The sequence below is a fragment of the Oncorhynchus nerka genome, linkage group LG22, assembly GCF_034236695.1.
Source record: "Oncorhynchus nerka isolate Pitt River linkage group LG22, Oner_Uvic_2.0, whole genome shotgun sequence".
NCBI classification, from domain to species: Eukaryota; Metazoa; Chordata; class Actinopteri; order Salmoniformes; family Salmonidae; genus Oncorhynchus; species Oncorhynchus nerka.
This window is the reverse complement of record NC_088417.1, coordinates 47,357,800-47,373,152: the sequence shown is the minus strand read 5'-3', so window position 1 is coordinate 47,373,152 and position 15,353 is coordinate 47,357,800. Positions and strand designations below refer to the sequence as shown.

The 15,353-nt window shown below is 42.5% G+C and overlaps 1 protein-coding gene across 4 annotated transcripts in view; it reads left to right on the top strand.

The window, feature by feature from the left end:
• The first annotated feature begins 4,826 nt into the window (after positions 1 to 4,826).
• The window catches only part of LOC115105269 (dihydropyrimidinase-related protein 3-like), a 36,678-nt gene continuing 26,151 nt past the window's right edge, over positions 4,827 to 15,353 (top strand). Inside the window, exon 1 of one of the 4 annotated variants that reach the window (XM_029627077.2) lies at positions 4,827 to 5,260. In XM_029627077.2, the coding sequence (XP_029482937.2) occupies positions 4,907 to 5,260 (354 nt within the window). In that variant the 5' untranslated portion in view covers positions 4,827 to 4,906. Of the gene's footprint in view, positions 5,261 to 10,352; positions 10,528 to 15,353 lie in introns of those variants that run through there. The other 3 variants (XM_029627076.2, XM_029627079.2, XM_029627078.2) reach the window with 3 other exon arrangements.

Below are 15,353 nucleotides of genomic sequence, written 5' to 3'. Positions count from 1 at the left end.
AAACACTTATCTCCCTCACTAGCTTTAAGCACCAACTGTCAGAGCAGCTCACAGATTACTGCACCTGTACATAGCCCACCTATAATTTAGCCCAAACAACTACCTCTTTCCCAACTGTATTTAATTAATTGATTTATTTTGCTCCTTTGCACCCCATTGTTTTTATTTCTACTTAGCACATTCTTCCATTGCAAAACTACCATTCCAGTGTTTTACTTGCTATATTGTATTTACTTTGCCACCATGGCCTTTTTTGCCTTTACCTCCCGTCTCACCTCATTTGCTCACATTGTATATAGACTTGTTTATACTGTATTATTGACTGTATGTTTGTTTTACTCCATGTGTAACTCTGTGTCGTTGTATCTGTCGAACTGCTTTGCTTTATCTTGGCCAGGTCGCAATTGTAAATGAGAACTTGTTCTCAACTTGCCTACCCGGTTAAATAAAGGTGAAATAAATCAAATAAATCAAATATGCTTCAGGGCTATGTGTACTCCACATAATCCTGACAGAACCATTCTTGTCATTCATTCTGACGTGCCCGTAATATCCAGCACCATTTATTTAGATCTGTTAGCTCTGCAGCCATGACATCACACCAACTATACTATAACTCCCAGAAACAGAATGACATAATGCTAAGTGAGAGAGGAAACAGTTAGCGGTCAGAACAGGAGGATCATTTTTATTTTATAATGTTTTTTTTTGTTGTTTTTTTCTAGAATCTTCATTCCTTAATTACATGCATATGACAGAAAAACACTGTTACTCGTACATGTCGGTGGGCTAAATGTAATCTTTTCGCTAAACTTACTGGTACAGGGGATAATTGTATTTTTAAGAATGTTTGACAATAGACTGCCAAGCATTGTGGACAAATATTCAACTGAGCTGAGGAAAACTGTTGTGCATTTAGAAGTTGAATAAGAAAAAACACGTCGGATTGAGTTTAAACGGTGGAAATGATCTAAGGCTTTGAAGCATCTTATCTCTGTTGTCATGTGCTCCCTGTTCAGCATTCTCATGTCATGAGATTGGTGACTGTACACAGTATGTCTAAGCAACACAAAATGGCACCATATTTCCTATATCGTGCCCCATAGGGCTCTGGTCAAAAGTAGTGCACTACATAGGGAATAGGGTGTCATTTCACAGTCTGTTTGATCTCACTTGGCTATAACCAGGGTGAGTAGAGTTGTCTCTCTACTCACACATCCTTGTTTTGGCACTGTAATGTGCACAGCCACATGTGTCATTTCTAATGGGACTGAGAAAAACCTCTACTGACTATTACATTTAGGTACAGTATCATGTGCATTGAGTTGTAACCAAACCAAAGTTAATCAACTATACCCTATAGTTGGTTGCCAAGTGTAGGTTTAGCAACACTCTGATGTACAGTACCTTCAGAAAGTATTCAGACCCCTTGACTTTTTTCACATTTTGTTATGTTGCAGCCTTATTCTAAAATGGATTAAATAAATAAAAAGCCTCAGCAATTTACACAGAATACCCCATAATGGCAAAGTGAAAGCAGGTTATTAAGAAATGTTTGCAAATGAATACCTTACATGAATACCTTATTTACATACAGTCCCAGTCAAAAGTGTGGACACACCTACTCATTCAAGGCTTTTTCTTTATTTTTACTATTTTCTACATTGTAGAATAATAGTGAAGACAGCAACACTATGAAAAAACACATATGGAATCATTACCAAAAAAGTGTTAAACAAATCAAAAATATATTTTAGATTTTAGATTCTTCAAAGTAGCCACTTTGCCTTGACAGCTTTACAGACTCTTCTCTCAACCAGCTTCACCTGGAATGCTTTTCCAACAGTGTTGAAGGAGTTCCCACATATGCTGAGCACTTGTTGGCTGCTTTTTCTTCCCTCTGCAGTCCAACTCATCCAAAACCATCTCAATTGGGTTGAGGTCAGATGATTGTGGAGACCAGGTCATCTGATGCAGCACTCCATCACGCCCCTTCTTGGTAAATTAACCTTTACACAGCCTCGAGGTGTGTTGGGTCATTGTCCTGTTGAAAAACAAATGATAATCCCACTAAGTGCAAACCAGATGGGATGGTGTATTGCTGCAGAATGCGTCTCACAAAGACACGGCAGCTGATTGGCTCAAACGCATTAAGAAGGAAAGAAATTCCACAAATGTACTTTTAACAAGGCACACCTGTTAATTGAAATGCATTCCGGGTGGCTACCTCATGAAACTGGTTGAGAGAATGTCAAGAGTGTGCAAAGCTGTCATCAAGGCAAAGAGTGGCTACTTTGAAGAATCTCAAATATAAAATATATTTTGATTTGTTTAACACTTTTTTGGTTACTACATTTATTTAATCCTTATTTTACCAGGTAAATTGACTGAGAACACATTCTCATTTACAGCAACGACCTGGGGGAATAGTCACAGATGAGAGCAGATGAATGAGCCAATTGCAAGCTGGGGATGATTAGGTGGTCATGATGGTATGAAGGCCAGATTGGGAATTTAGCCAGGACACCAGTGTTAATCTTACGATTAGTGCCATGGGATCTTTAGTGACCACAGAGAGTCAGGACACCTGTTTAACATCCCATCCGAAAGATGGCACCCTACAGTACATAGAACAATGTCTCCAATCACTGCCCTGGGACATTGGGATATTTTAGATCAAAAGAAAGGGTGCCTCTTACTAGCCCTCCAACACCACCAGTTCTCCCATCCAGAGACTGACCAGGACCAACCCAGCTTCAGTAACAAGCCAGCAGTGGGATGCAGGGTGGTATGCAGCTGACTACATATGTTATTTCATGGTTTGGATGTCTTCACTATTATTCTACAATGTAGAAAATATACTGTATATAAACAAATACATTTAAAAAACCTTGAAAGAGTAGGTGTGTCCAAACGTTTGACTGCTACTGTAAGTTTTCAGACCCTTTGCTATGAGACTGGAAATTGGGCTTAGGTGCATCCTGTTTCCATTGACCATCCTTGAGATGTTTCTACAACTTGACTAGAGTCCACCTGGGTTAAATAAATTGATTGGACATGATTTGGAAAGGCACATACCTGTCTATTTAATATATAAGGTCCCACAGTTGACAGTGCATGTCAGAGCAAGAACCGAGCCATGAGGTCGAAGGACTTGTCCGTAGAGCTCCGAGACAGGATTGTGTCGAGGCGCACATCTGGGGAAGGGTACCAAAAAATGTCTGCAGCATTGAAGGTCCCCAAGAACACAGTGGCCTCCATCATTCTTAAATGGAAGATGTTTGGAACCACCAAGACTCTTCCTAGAGCTGGCCGACCCGGCTAAACTGAGCAATCGGCAGAGAAGGGCCTTGGTCAGGGAGGTGACCAAGAATCCGATGGTCACTCTAATAGAGCTCTCGGGTTCCTCTGTGGAGATGGGAGAATCTTCCAGAAGGACAACCATCTCTGCTGGGGCAGCTGGTTGACTAGTGGTTAGAGCATTGGGCCAGTAACTGTAAAGGTTGCAGTTAAGGCTGCTGGTAGCCTAGTGGTTAAGATTGCTGGGCCAGCAACTTAAAGGTCACTTGCTCAAATCCCTCAGCAGACTAGGTGAAAAATCTGTCTGAGCAAGGCATTAATCCTAATTGCTCCTGTAAATCAATCTGGATAAGAGCGTCTGCTAAATGACTGAGATGTTAGCTAGAATTTGTACAAATGAGGAACCTATTGTACATTTTTCAAAATCGCAACGTATACACGTAATATAGATTGTAACTCATAACATATCGTGCGAAATGGTTGGTGGACTTCCACAAAACGAATACATGACATACTAAAAGTAACATATGGAGTGCTTTCGATTTACAGGCGGAATGACTGACCAGGTTGGACTTGAGGATGCAGCTATACAGCTCGGCATGACATCACTGTATCCAGCAGAAAGTATTTTTGTGTCAGCTCAGTAAATGTATTTCTAAGTAGGTCAAATCCAATTGAAAGCCCCCAAACAGACCTTGTGAGAAACTGCTGTGTGGCTCCCGGCTGGGGAGAGTGTCAGGGACTATTACCAACGGTTGTGTGTTTCTACTTAGCCAGTTGAATGAGGTTTGAAGCTGATCCTTCAGTTGTTGCCTGCGCTTGTCTCAGCACACAGTACTTTGTCACTTTGAGACGTGCTAGAATCTGTCTTCCTGCAGGCCCCTGTCTGTCTAATTTCTGCTAAGTAATCAGGCCAGTGTCTGAGAACAGTGACGCTGTCATCTGCATTCTCAGGAGAAGCTTAAAGATATAGTGCCTTTATTCTGGGTGATGGAGGTAAATAGTGTGTTTGAAAGTTGAACCGCCATGTCGTGTAGACCTAGATAAAAGCAATGAGGCCCCGACAACTACAGGCGCTATTGGCCTGGTAGCATGCGTGGTGCTGAAAGGACAGCGTCAAAGATGGGTGTGGCCAAAACACGTGAATATTAGAAACAACCCTTGCCTGAATAAGTGTCCCTGAATAAATTGCTTATCTTAAGGCTACTCCCGTACAAAATAATACCCAGTAATCAGTTACGGTTTTTATATAACAAGCAAGATATTTTGTCTTAAGATATTCAATATAGGCCTATTTAGAGGAGATGGCAGTTGCCTAGACAAAAACCATATCAGGTGCAGTTATTTTCCTCAATGATGCATTGAAGAAGTTTGGTGCGTCTGTGGTAAGCTAACATCTCAAATGTGTGACTGAACAGCACGGGGGGGGTGAACAAAACGCTCCTGCTGCAGGTATCACTTTGTTTTCATGAGACCCAGGGCAGCACTGCCACCTCTGGTTTGGAGACTCGCGCCTACTCCCCCTGCCTCCTCCTGCCCTGTGCAGCTACACACTAGAACAGTTTCAGAACTACTTTCGCCTTCTTTCCTTTCACTACAGCGCACTATGGCCGAGCGTAAGCAGAATTGGAACAGGGAGGAGAATGATGACTTACCGGTGTATCTCGCCCGTCCCGGAACGGCCGACCAGGTACCCCGGCAAAAATACGGAGGTATGTTTTGCAACGTTGAGGGAGCATACGAGAGCAAAACCATTGATTTTGATGCTCTGAGCGTCGGTCAGCGTGGGAACAGAACCCCTAGGACTGCTAAACCGGAGACCGCGCAGGAGGCGAGGAGCCCTACAAGTGAGAGGTCTCCATGTAAAGAAAGTGTAATTTGGCACGATATGAGAGACTCTGGCACAGAGAGAAAATGTACCAGAGGCAAGGAAGTCCTACAGAACCTGGGTGATGAAAAGGTAAGTTCTATTCTTGCGCGCCACAGATGTCTGCAGTAATCAATGTACCCGTCAGTTTAAAAAATAGTGATCTAATTACAGTACAACACAAGAGACGCACAGCAGCTGACACAACTCTAAATTCAGAGGAGCATACAGATGAATTAATGTTGTGTCATGACAACAGACATTTGACAAATTGTTCTTCCTCATATCAAAGGGCTCCTTGAGAAACGTGTCTTCCTAAAATGGTTGGTTGGGTTTATGCCAACTACATTGTAAGTGCATCCGGATATTGAATGGTGTAAAAGGAGTCAGTTTGACACTCTAAAAGTATCAATACAGCACAATACGCAATCCAACGAATTACAGGTTTATGCGAAATATTCAATCACGTTTCCTTCCCTCTTTTTAGCGATTGACTATTAATTGCCTATCTACTTAGCTTTCCTCAAATAATTTTTTTGTTATCCAGTTTAAACGGCTTAAACTGTACATCACACGGTGTAGACAAACTTCCACGTGTCACCAATTTACATAAATTGCATGATGGTAATGTTGTACTGTTACAATATTTGCATGTGTGTCAAGCCTGAACAGCCTTGGTTAAGAGCGCAAACTTGTGCTGATATTTGGGAGTCTCGGCCAGGTACATACTGTAGGCTGACAGTAAAGTGGCCTTCAGATTGCAGGCCTGCGTAGGACATACGCAACGCAGCTAGTGAGGTAGCTACTGCTCTGTGTCAGCGGTCATGGGCAGCCTTGCTGTATGGAGAAAGGTGCTTTCTGGATCCATAAGTGCCCATATATCTATGAACTAGGAAATGTTTTAATCCTTCTCGACTGTAATGTGATTTGTGGATTCAAATAAAGTATTTTATATGTGTGTGGGAAGAACAAGTGTGTGTGTGTGTGTGTGTGTACGTGCGTGTGTGATTCTGCCTCTCAACAGGCTTGTAGAAAGTTAACAAAGTTGTAAAAGGGAACTTGGAACAACCAGTATCAATGGGACATGTTTGGGATGCAGAGGTATCTGAAAGATAATGAAATGCTATAAATACTGGAATTTGATGAAGGCTGCAGTATAAATCTGGTTGCATTTGATTAGATTGGTCTGTGGTTCTGGATCACCTGCGGGAGACATAGGAACCCTTTCATCCTTTGGTTGCTTCACTCTGGCCACACACAAAGGGACACAGAGCAGTTGGTCATGTGAAATGCTTTACTCAATTGACCACTTACATGCTGCTAACGCACGTTGAGCCTCTGGCGTTAGTCTTTAGTCTCATGGAATAAACAAACAACGTGTACTTTCTCCCTTTACTTCTCAGCCTTATGATTTGTGGCCACAACTCACGCCACTCCAATCAAAACACAAATGAACACATTTTGCCAAGTCCGATCAATCGTATATCAGCCACACATGTTATGATTGTTAGTCTCAAATAAAAACAAATGCATTTGAATGATCATACATCGACCTTGCAGGTTATAAGGAGCATATAAAAGGAATCCAGTAGGATCTTTTTGAGGAATTATTATGTGAGTTTTTTTTTTTCAATGTCATATGTTCCACTTACATCTCTTTCAGAACTTATCGGCGTGGAGTTGATTTGAAGTTTGAGCAATGAATACAACTTATTAAAGCATTGAAGGGTTTCAAATATTTCTCACTGTTATTTTGGGAATCTGTGCACTAATTCTTAGAATGGATGTTGGAGGTGTACCAGGATGGACACTTTCTGGTATACTAGCAAGTGACAACAGGCTCTCTTTTGTCTCGTGCTGAGTGAGGAAGTTCAGATGGTTAATATAGACTAGGTGACGTGAGTTATGAATCCATCCTGTGTCTGAAGTCATTTTTATTCCTATTATAATGCAATTGGTGGGAAATTACAGTATAACATCACTTGTCCTTTAAACCATCATAAAGTTGGTTTAATGAATATTTCAAGTTGAATACTTCAGTTGAGCTTGTGGGCCACACAAAGTGATGATTCACGGTGTGTTTCCCAAATGGCACCCTGTTCCCTTTTATAGTGCACTAGGGAATAGGGTGCCATTTGGGGCTGAGACACTGTATCCTGCCCTGCTATACCGTAATCCCTTTGGCTCAGAGATGAGAAAATCCATTAGGTTGAGTGAGGATGATTACTATATAGTCATAGCTGTGCCAGTCAGTCCTAGACACACACCCAAACTTAGCACGGAACAAGAGACAGACCAAGCAAAACCAAGGTCACTAACTGCACTCCGTGAGGCGCTGATTCAGCGCAGTGAAGTGTCTTCTCACTCTCTGCCAGTTTGTGCTGTGATGGCAGATTGTCTCCTGTTGCATAATAAATCAAGGCGACATTTCTATCCAGGCATCATGGGGAGGACTAGTGGTGTGTCATCATAGACTGATATGCGGTTTTGACTAGATGGTATACAGCTACGGTCAGAAAGGACTTTTCGTAGCAAGTCAGGAGATTAAAGGTAGCAGGTTAGGATAATTCGTTTAAGGTTAGGAAAAGAGTCGGGGTTAGCTAAAATGTTTAAAAAAAAAAAAAAAATCAGCTGCATCTAGCCATGACATACCTCTTGTGGCTGCTAGGGTCCCCATGTGGACCGATGTGGAACTGCAATGCTGCAGCCCTGATCTGACCGTCTGATCTGAGTCTGCTGTGTCCTGTGTTGCTCCCATCTTGTGGTGGTGACATATCAGTCTGACAACTAATGTCAGCCTAATTAAACCTGGGAGCTTCTTTCTGTTCTGCCCTCTCATGCAAGCGAATGCCAAACGGAACTTCAGCTGAAACGTCTAGCGAATGCAAGTTCTGTTTCACACGAATGTGCACTCCTATCAGTACCCGATATAATCAATGTTTCATTATGAAGTTATAATCATGCCCTACCTCATGAGGCCAGAGTATGAAGCCTCACAATACAATATTTATGCATATTTAAGAATTTATAACCCTGTGCTCTCATCTTCATAAAATTGTATTTTTTTTCGGCAGCTCTTAAGTCTCCTGTGACACGCCTAAACTTTACATGAGCACACTGGGAATTAATCCCCTTTCTCTACTCCATTGAACGTCTTGATTTGTGCAGCAACACCACTAAGGCTTGTGTCTCAGTGGAACGGTAGGTACCTCTTCATACAAACAACCAGGGATGGAGAGTCTCCGTGCCCTGCCTTGTCTTCGATTCAGGGAGGTGGCCAAACCATGGGAGGGCCCTCTCTTTGTCCTCTGCCCGTCAAGGTAATGCTCCAGGGATGGCCTTTCTCTCCACACTCCCCCAGCATCCGTGAAATTCCTGTCATGGTGGTAATGGGTTAGGGGCTCGGCCCAGGGGGTTGGGGCTATAGGGGTTAGGGGTTTAATCCCCTTTGGCCCACAGGGTGGAAGGTGTGTGTCAGACCCCTCTGTGGCTGGCTTGTACATGATACCCAGCTTCCTGTCTGTCACACCCCTCTGTGGCTGGCCTATACATGATACCCAGCTTCCTGTCTGTTACACCCCTCTGTGGCTGGCCTGTACATGATACCCAGCTTCCTGTCTGTACCTATGAGTATACTCTAGTGCATTACTTTTAGAACATCAAAGACAATAATTACTGTCTATTACTGTATTTGGATTTTAATGGGAATATCATACATTTCCATCTGTATCATTCAGTGTGCCTTCTGCGCTTGCAGAGGAAATATCCAGCCAACTTTAAGTACTTTGTTGATGCATTCTCCAGGGATAGTAAATGCTGAAGTAATAACTGGTCTGTCCACATCCATGAAAGGACATGTCAACAGTGTGCTATTAGGAAGCACCTTATCATTCCTCACCAAATGACCTTTCCTCCTCGGTTTTCTTGTTTATATTGTATGGATATTTACTGGACTAATGTACACAGCATCTCTCATAGCCCCTTTTAAACTCATGATAATCAATTGGTACTTTGAGATACATACACCATACAGATGCACGCACGCACACACACACACACACGCACGCACGCACACACACACACACACAGTGTTGTTTTTGATTCACAGAACCTCATTATCGGTGCATTAGGGAAGGGGGTCTGCTCTACTGAGGCCCAGACAATAGAGACACATGGCAGGGTGGGGACAGTGACAGGCTCTGTGGGTCCGACAGCTGTTACTCGCCAGCAAGCTCCACCCTCTTTGTTCATAATAACAGGTCGACCCGTCTAGCCCAATAATTACCGAGATCATGGACACAGATATCAGCTCTCCCTGAAATACTGCATCTCAATTTTTTTGTAGCCCATAAAACATGGAAAAAGGGGGAAATTCTAGAGTTGTGCATTTGTACTGTACAACCCTGTCATATTTCCTAGTTATCACATGACACTGAAGAAACTCCTGCATTGCCTTTACATTAAATCATACATGATTGGTGGATTGTGGATACTCCGGAAGTCGTCTATTCTATTGTGTATGGGTAACCATTTGTATGGTGTCTGAAGGCTAGACCACTCCCAGTAAAATAATATAAATGGTTGGCCTATTTGAGAGCCGTTCTACTTTATTTTGGCTGGAAAAAAAGATCACTTGACATAAGTTGCTTTACAGTGAAAACACCGACCTCCAGTTAAAAAAAAAAAGTGGATTTGTCACTTGCTGAGCTTAGAAATAGGACTACACAGCTGAAGCAGATAGGACAGCCTGCCCCATCCTTAGCTTCAGTTGCACCCTCCTCTAGCTCATTTGGTACAGTAGTCTAACCTGTCAGGCCCACGCCCCTCTTGTCTCAGCTCCACAGAGAATACAGTATATAGGCCTAGTCTACTGCGTGGTACCTACATGCTCTGCCCATTGGCTATCCAGGGCCGCACCGGTTCTTATGATCAATTCAGCCGTGAATTAACTAGTGCATTGTTGGCCTGCTGGGATCTATCAGCGCTGCATGCATAGCATGTTGAACACACCATTGAGTTTACACAACAAAGCTATAAAGTAGCGAGCTCATAGTGGTCGCCAACACCTGCTGTTGAGCGTCCTCTTGTGGAATGATTTGAGCATTGCAGCTTTACAAATTAGACTGTATTTTGAGGGAGGAGTCCACCGGATGATCAGAGTAGACTTTCTAGCTCACTACGAAGCGCACTTTACATTGCAGAGAGAAGCGACCATTCCCTAGTTTTCCCATCCAGGCTGTAGCCGCAGAAGCATCCAGAGGGGAATATTTCAAGGCTTTGTTCAGAGGTGGAATCAGTTTTCAGTCGCAATCATGTCTGGGCATTCTTATCAAGGCAAAAAGAATATTCCAAAGATCACAGTAAGTAGAAAGTAATATCTGCCTCAATTATTCTTGAAACTTGCATGCTTGATTGATGCAAATCAGTGCATTGGTTTTGTCTTTTCTTTTTTTAATGTAACCGCTATTCAGAGCTGTGGCAATAGTAATTAATGGGCAGATGCATACAGGCTTTTCTCATCCGTTTGGAATATTTTCCTAACCATTATGATAGTCTATTGAACATAGCCGCTGGAAAATGAAATACAGTGCTAAGTAGTGCGGAATGAGGTGGCATGATTGGCCACAATAGTGACAGCCGGAGAGACAGAACAAGGCGTTTTCTTAAAGGTAACTTGCATCTTCTTTGTTGAGGATGGCATGGTACCCGTGCGCAGTGCATGTGGCTCATGTGCAAGATATATAATGAAATAAATCAAATAACCTACATCTTCACACTGGACTGTAATTGTTAGAACTTTCGTTTTTTTTTAAAACTAAATTGTGGCAACTGGAACGATTGAGGAAAGAGAGAAAATGCTGCAGGAAATCATATTCTTTTTCAAATAAATAATAAATAACATTATCGCGTTTTGGATTCTTTTTTTGTAGCCTACAGGGCCAAATATGTTGAAAACTCGGCCTCCTATGATAAGAAAAAACGAATACAAAGGAATAAATAAGTTATAACTGTGTGAATCGAGGAAATATATGGCCTATTCGTTTTCATTATTGAAGAACTTTAATTATGTATCATAATAAACCACGTTGTACACACCAATTCTGTTAAATACATATGTATTTGTCCAGCTGTAGGCAATCTGAGCGTCTGGACTGGTGCAGGGAGAGAAAAAAGAATCTCCCACGCCCATGTGAGATCAGATGCGATAAACCCGCCTGTAAAATGGGTCATTTCGAATTCTGCATCACTAGAACATAATGTAACAGAATTCGCCGGTGCGGTGCGGTGCTTAAAGGAGTTGGGAGTTTAAATCGGTGCAAGCAACGTGGTGGCCGGGATTGATGCTGCAGCACAGCTCTGGGTATGTCTGAAATGGCTGCGTGTTCATTGTTGCGGCTAAGGGTGATGTTTTATTCCAGGAGAGACGCCCTTTGTCTCGTCTGATATCATTGACTGATTGGGGGTGGATGCCGGCTGGCATGCAGCGGTCCTCTCATATGTAAAGCATCAGCACTCACGATAATGTTTTAGGAACCGTTTGTGCATGTTTTCTATGTGTATATTTTTTACATATTTTATTTTGTGGGGGCTTTGAACATCTTTGTGTGGCCTGTAAAGGTAATACACCTGCTGCTAAATCTAGGACCTCAGGCTGTACTGGCCCCTATCTACCTTCTTGTAAGACCTATGACTTTACCCTACTGTACAATATGTACAATATTTACCTGACTCCAAAATAATGTGTGATAGCACCAACTTGACATAATGGAGAATCTAATATCCTTTAAACAATTATTAATAGACAGTTCTTTACAGTGTAATTACATGTAGGCTATAGCCTGACAATCTGAGAAGGATATTGTATTGGGAATGATTTTCCTCGTTTATTTCTACCCCCTACATTCCAGCTGTTTCCCCATGTCTGGGAACAGTGGAGGCCATGTCAGATTTCTAGGTGTGGTTATGGTTTTTCCATGTCCTCACAGTAGCCCACTGTAGTGCCGTGCATGTCATCAATAATCCCCTCCAGCTGGAACCTGTATATGTGGGCAGGACTGACAGGCCTTACTCAGAAAAAAAACACGATTCCCCCCAACCGGCACCTCAAAAGAGGGCGCCTCCATCCCCACACTGTCTGCAAAGTGGGCCTGACTGCAATCAAAACATCCTGCAGTAACCACCCAGCTATTGCCATCCACTCTCCATGGTAACCTGCATAGAGACATAGCACCTCGGTTAACCTTGTTTCCCTAGCTCTAGCCTCTTGACACGAGGCCATTTTCCCATTCTGGAAGGAGATGGTGGGCAGGCCCAATCGGAACCAGATTTGAGTGTACTTTGGCCTATCACAATATCACACTGCTGGAGACCTGCCTCTGTGATGTGGTGGCTAGGCAATTTATTTAGATTGAAATGTCCTATTGTTTGGACTTTTCTGCAGAAAGAAATTAATCATGTGCTTTTGAGCGAAAAGTCAATATTTTTGTCACTAAGCAACACGGCTGAGGGAAGCAGAGGCACTGGCTCGCATGCAGCAGGAAGACTTTCCCCTTCCATTGGTCTCGGCCTGCCCGCCCGCCCGCCCGCCTGCCCGCCCGCCTGCCTGCCTCACAGATAAGGGTCTCACAGTTAATGGACGCCTCTGTAATATCCTCTTGGCTATGTGTGTTTTGGCTGCTGTGTTTTCCCTGTTAGCAACAACACATGGCAGCATTGTTCCCAGTCAAACTCTGCAGATGTCCACAAGAACTGGCCTGTTGCAAATGCTTCTCTGACGGTAATGTGTTCTCGTCTCAATTTGGTCAGTGTGGAAAAACCTTCACAAACCTTCACAAAGCAGCATACTTCCTTTGGACTATCTTTAGTATTTTCTGGCTTGCGTATCAACCTCGTGTACAAGGACTTATTATTGGCTGTTCCCAATGTCAAATTGCAGCAAACCACTGTCCACTTGGGCCTTTTTGACCTCATGAGGAGATTTTATCACGAGCATGTCTCACGATCCTAATCCTCCGATTGTTCCACATTGTGTAAGCTTAGACTATTAATGAAATACTGTGACATGCCCCCCTACACACACACACACACACACACACACACACACACACACACACACACACACACACACGCACACGCACACGCACACACACACACACACACGCACACGCACACGCACACGCACACACACACACACACACACACACACAGTATCTGTCTGTGTGCCACGCCAGGCCAGTGCTGTGGATAGGCTCTACATTAAGGCTGTATGTGTCCAAAAACCTCACCCTATTCCTTATAAGCACTGACCGAGGCCTTTTATCCAGTGCCATTTGGGACGCAAACATAGACACGCTACCCATTAAGGTCTTTTTAGTTCTCCTTTATTGTGACTGTCTGCAGCCTGGTTGATTGACAGGCGGGGGGTAGGCCCAATGGCACATGACCTAGTCAAGGTCAGCCTAAGTGATTAGGCGGGGCTTTGACGTCGACCAAAGTGGACAGCACGAGACCAAGTACACGACACACACTCCTCCCACTTACCCGTCGGAGGGAAAGTGATACGTTTGAGATGATGTGTAGCCTACGTTAAAGGTAACATTTTAACGGGAAGAAACGTGAAACGCACAAAGAGTCAGTGAGGAAGATACTGTTATGCCAGAAATGTCCTTAGACATAGTATGGATATAGTTTTCCCTTCTGATTTCCTTGGAACTGTTTTCATAGAATGGGATTTTAGTAGTACTGTAATGATACATCGACCACACAGGTGTGTGTGATTTTCATATCAGTTTGTTCCATCCCTTTCCTCAAGCTCTGCATGGCTTGGGATGGGACTCTCCACAGGTGGCGGTTTGACTTGTTTATGAGTAAGTTTAACAGTGAACAACATTTTACAGTTCCTGTCATGACCCATCTGCAAATCCACCATTGTAGACCAATGGTGTGCAGTCACACCTCAAGGATTTTAGCCGGTCTCATATGAACACTACTGCAACTACGGGATTCTGTCAAAGCGTTTTAACCACCGCAGATTGTCCGTATCATTTTACTCTTTTAATTGATGTCATATTTATGTTGTAAACAAAGGGTGAGGAATGTCTTGCAAAAACAAAGACTTTCTTTCTTTTCCGTCGTTCTTTTCAGTGGGATTTCTACTAGAGTTATGCATTTGAGGGTTGGGGTTTCATACTGAGCCCAGGGAAATCACTGGATTCTCTGATCATTATAATCACTTGGGAGATACCCTTGTTTACACAGCGGAGACCACTGGCCTATGAACGTTTCAGTGCATTCAGTCATTTCCAGCCGACAGCAAGGTTCCACCACATAAAAACACGAATGTTCACAAAATCGCGACCTTGATGAAAATGACCTCCAAAAACATTTGACTTTTTCTCATTTATTTATATGATTATTATTATTTTATATAGGAACTTATTCTGCTCCATTAATCCAATCTCAATGAAGCATTGAGATGGTGGACAAAGGCCTACAGATGTAGGATCTTAATTTGACCCAGTTTGCTACAGCAGGAAATTAATCCTGCAGCAATGGAAAATGTGAATTATTATGTGAAGTATGATGGCCATTTTTGTAAGGGTTTACCATAAAACTTCAATTAATAGCCTATTTGCTTAAATCACTTAACACAACAGGCGCTTATTAGAGACAGGCTTCTGTTTGAGTCAGGTGCTTATTTCCTTAATGCACAGCTTTTGCTCATTTGCATAGTTAATTGTTTTATTCCAGCATTCACTTCCAGAATTTTAATCAGTTAATCATTTCCTGTAGTGTGTTATCATTTACACACTGTGTTATGTTTCTTTTTTTCTTAGTATGCCTCTATTTAATTTTTTAAAAAACTTTTCCTTGACAAAAGTTAAAGTTTTCCTTGACTGTGCATTTTCGGCAGCTCTTACTTTCGCCACTAGAGGGGTGTCTGCAGTTTTCCTGGATCAGTACTTCCGAAGTTATTGACTATTTTGGTGCTTGACAGTTAGTTCTCAGATGTAGGCAGCCAATGGCTAGCAGTTTCTTACTGGCAATAAAAAAACGGATGATTGCCATAATGTTTTAGAGTCATTACTGAATTATTTAAACTAACAAATCAAACATTAAACCTTAAACAATCCATGGTAATTCATGGTAACCTCGTAAACAATTAATTTACACCCGGCATTTATTT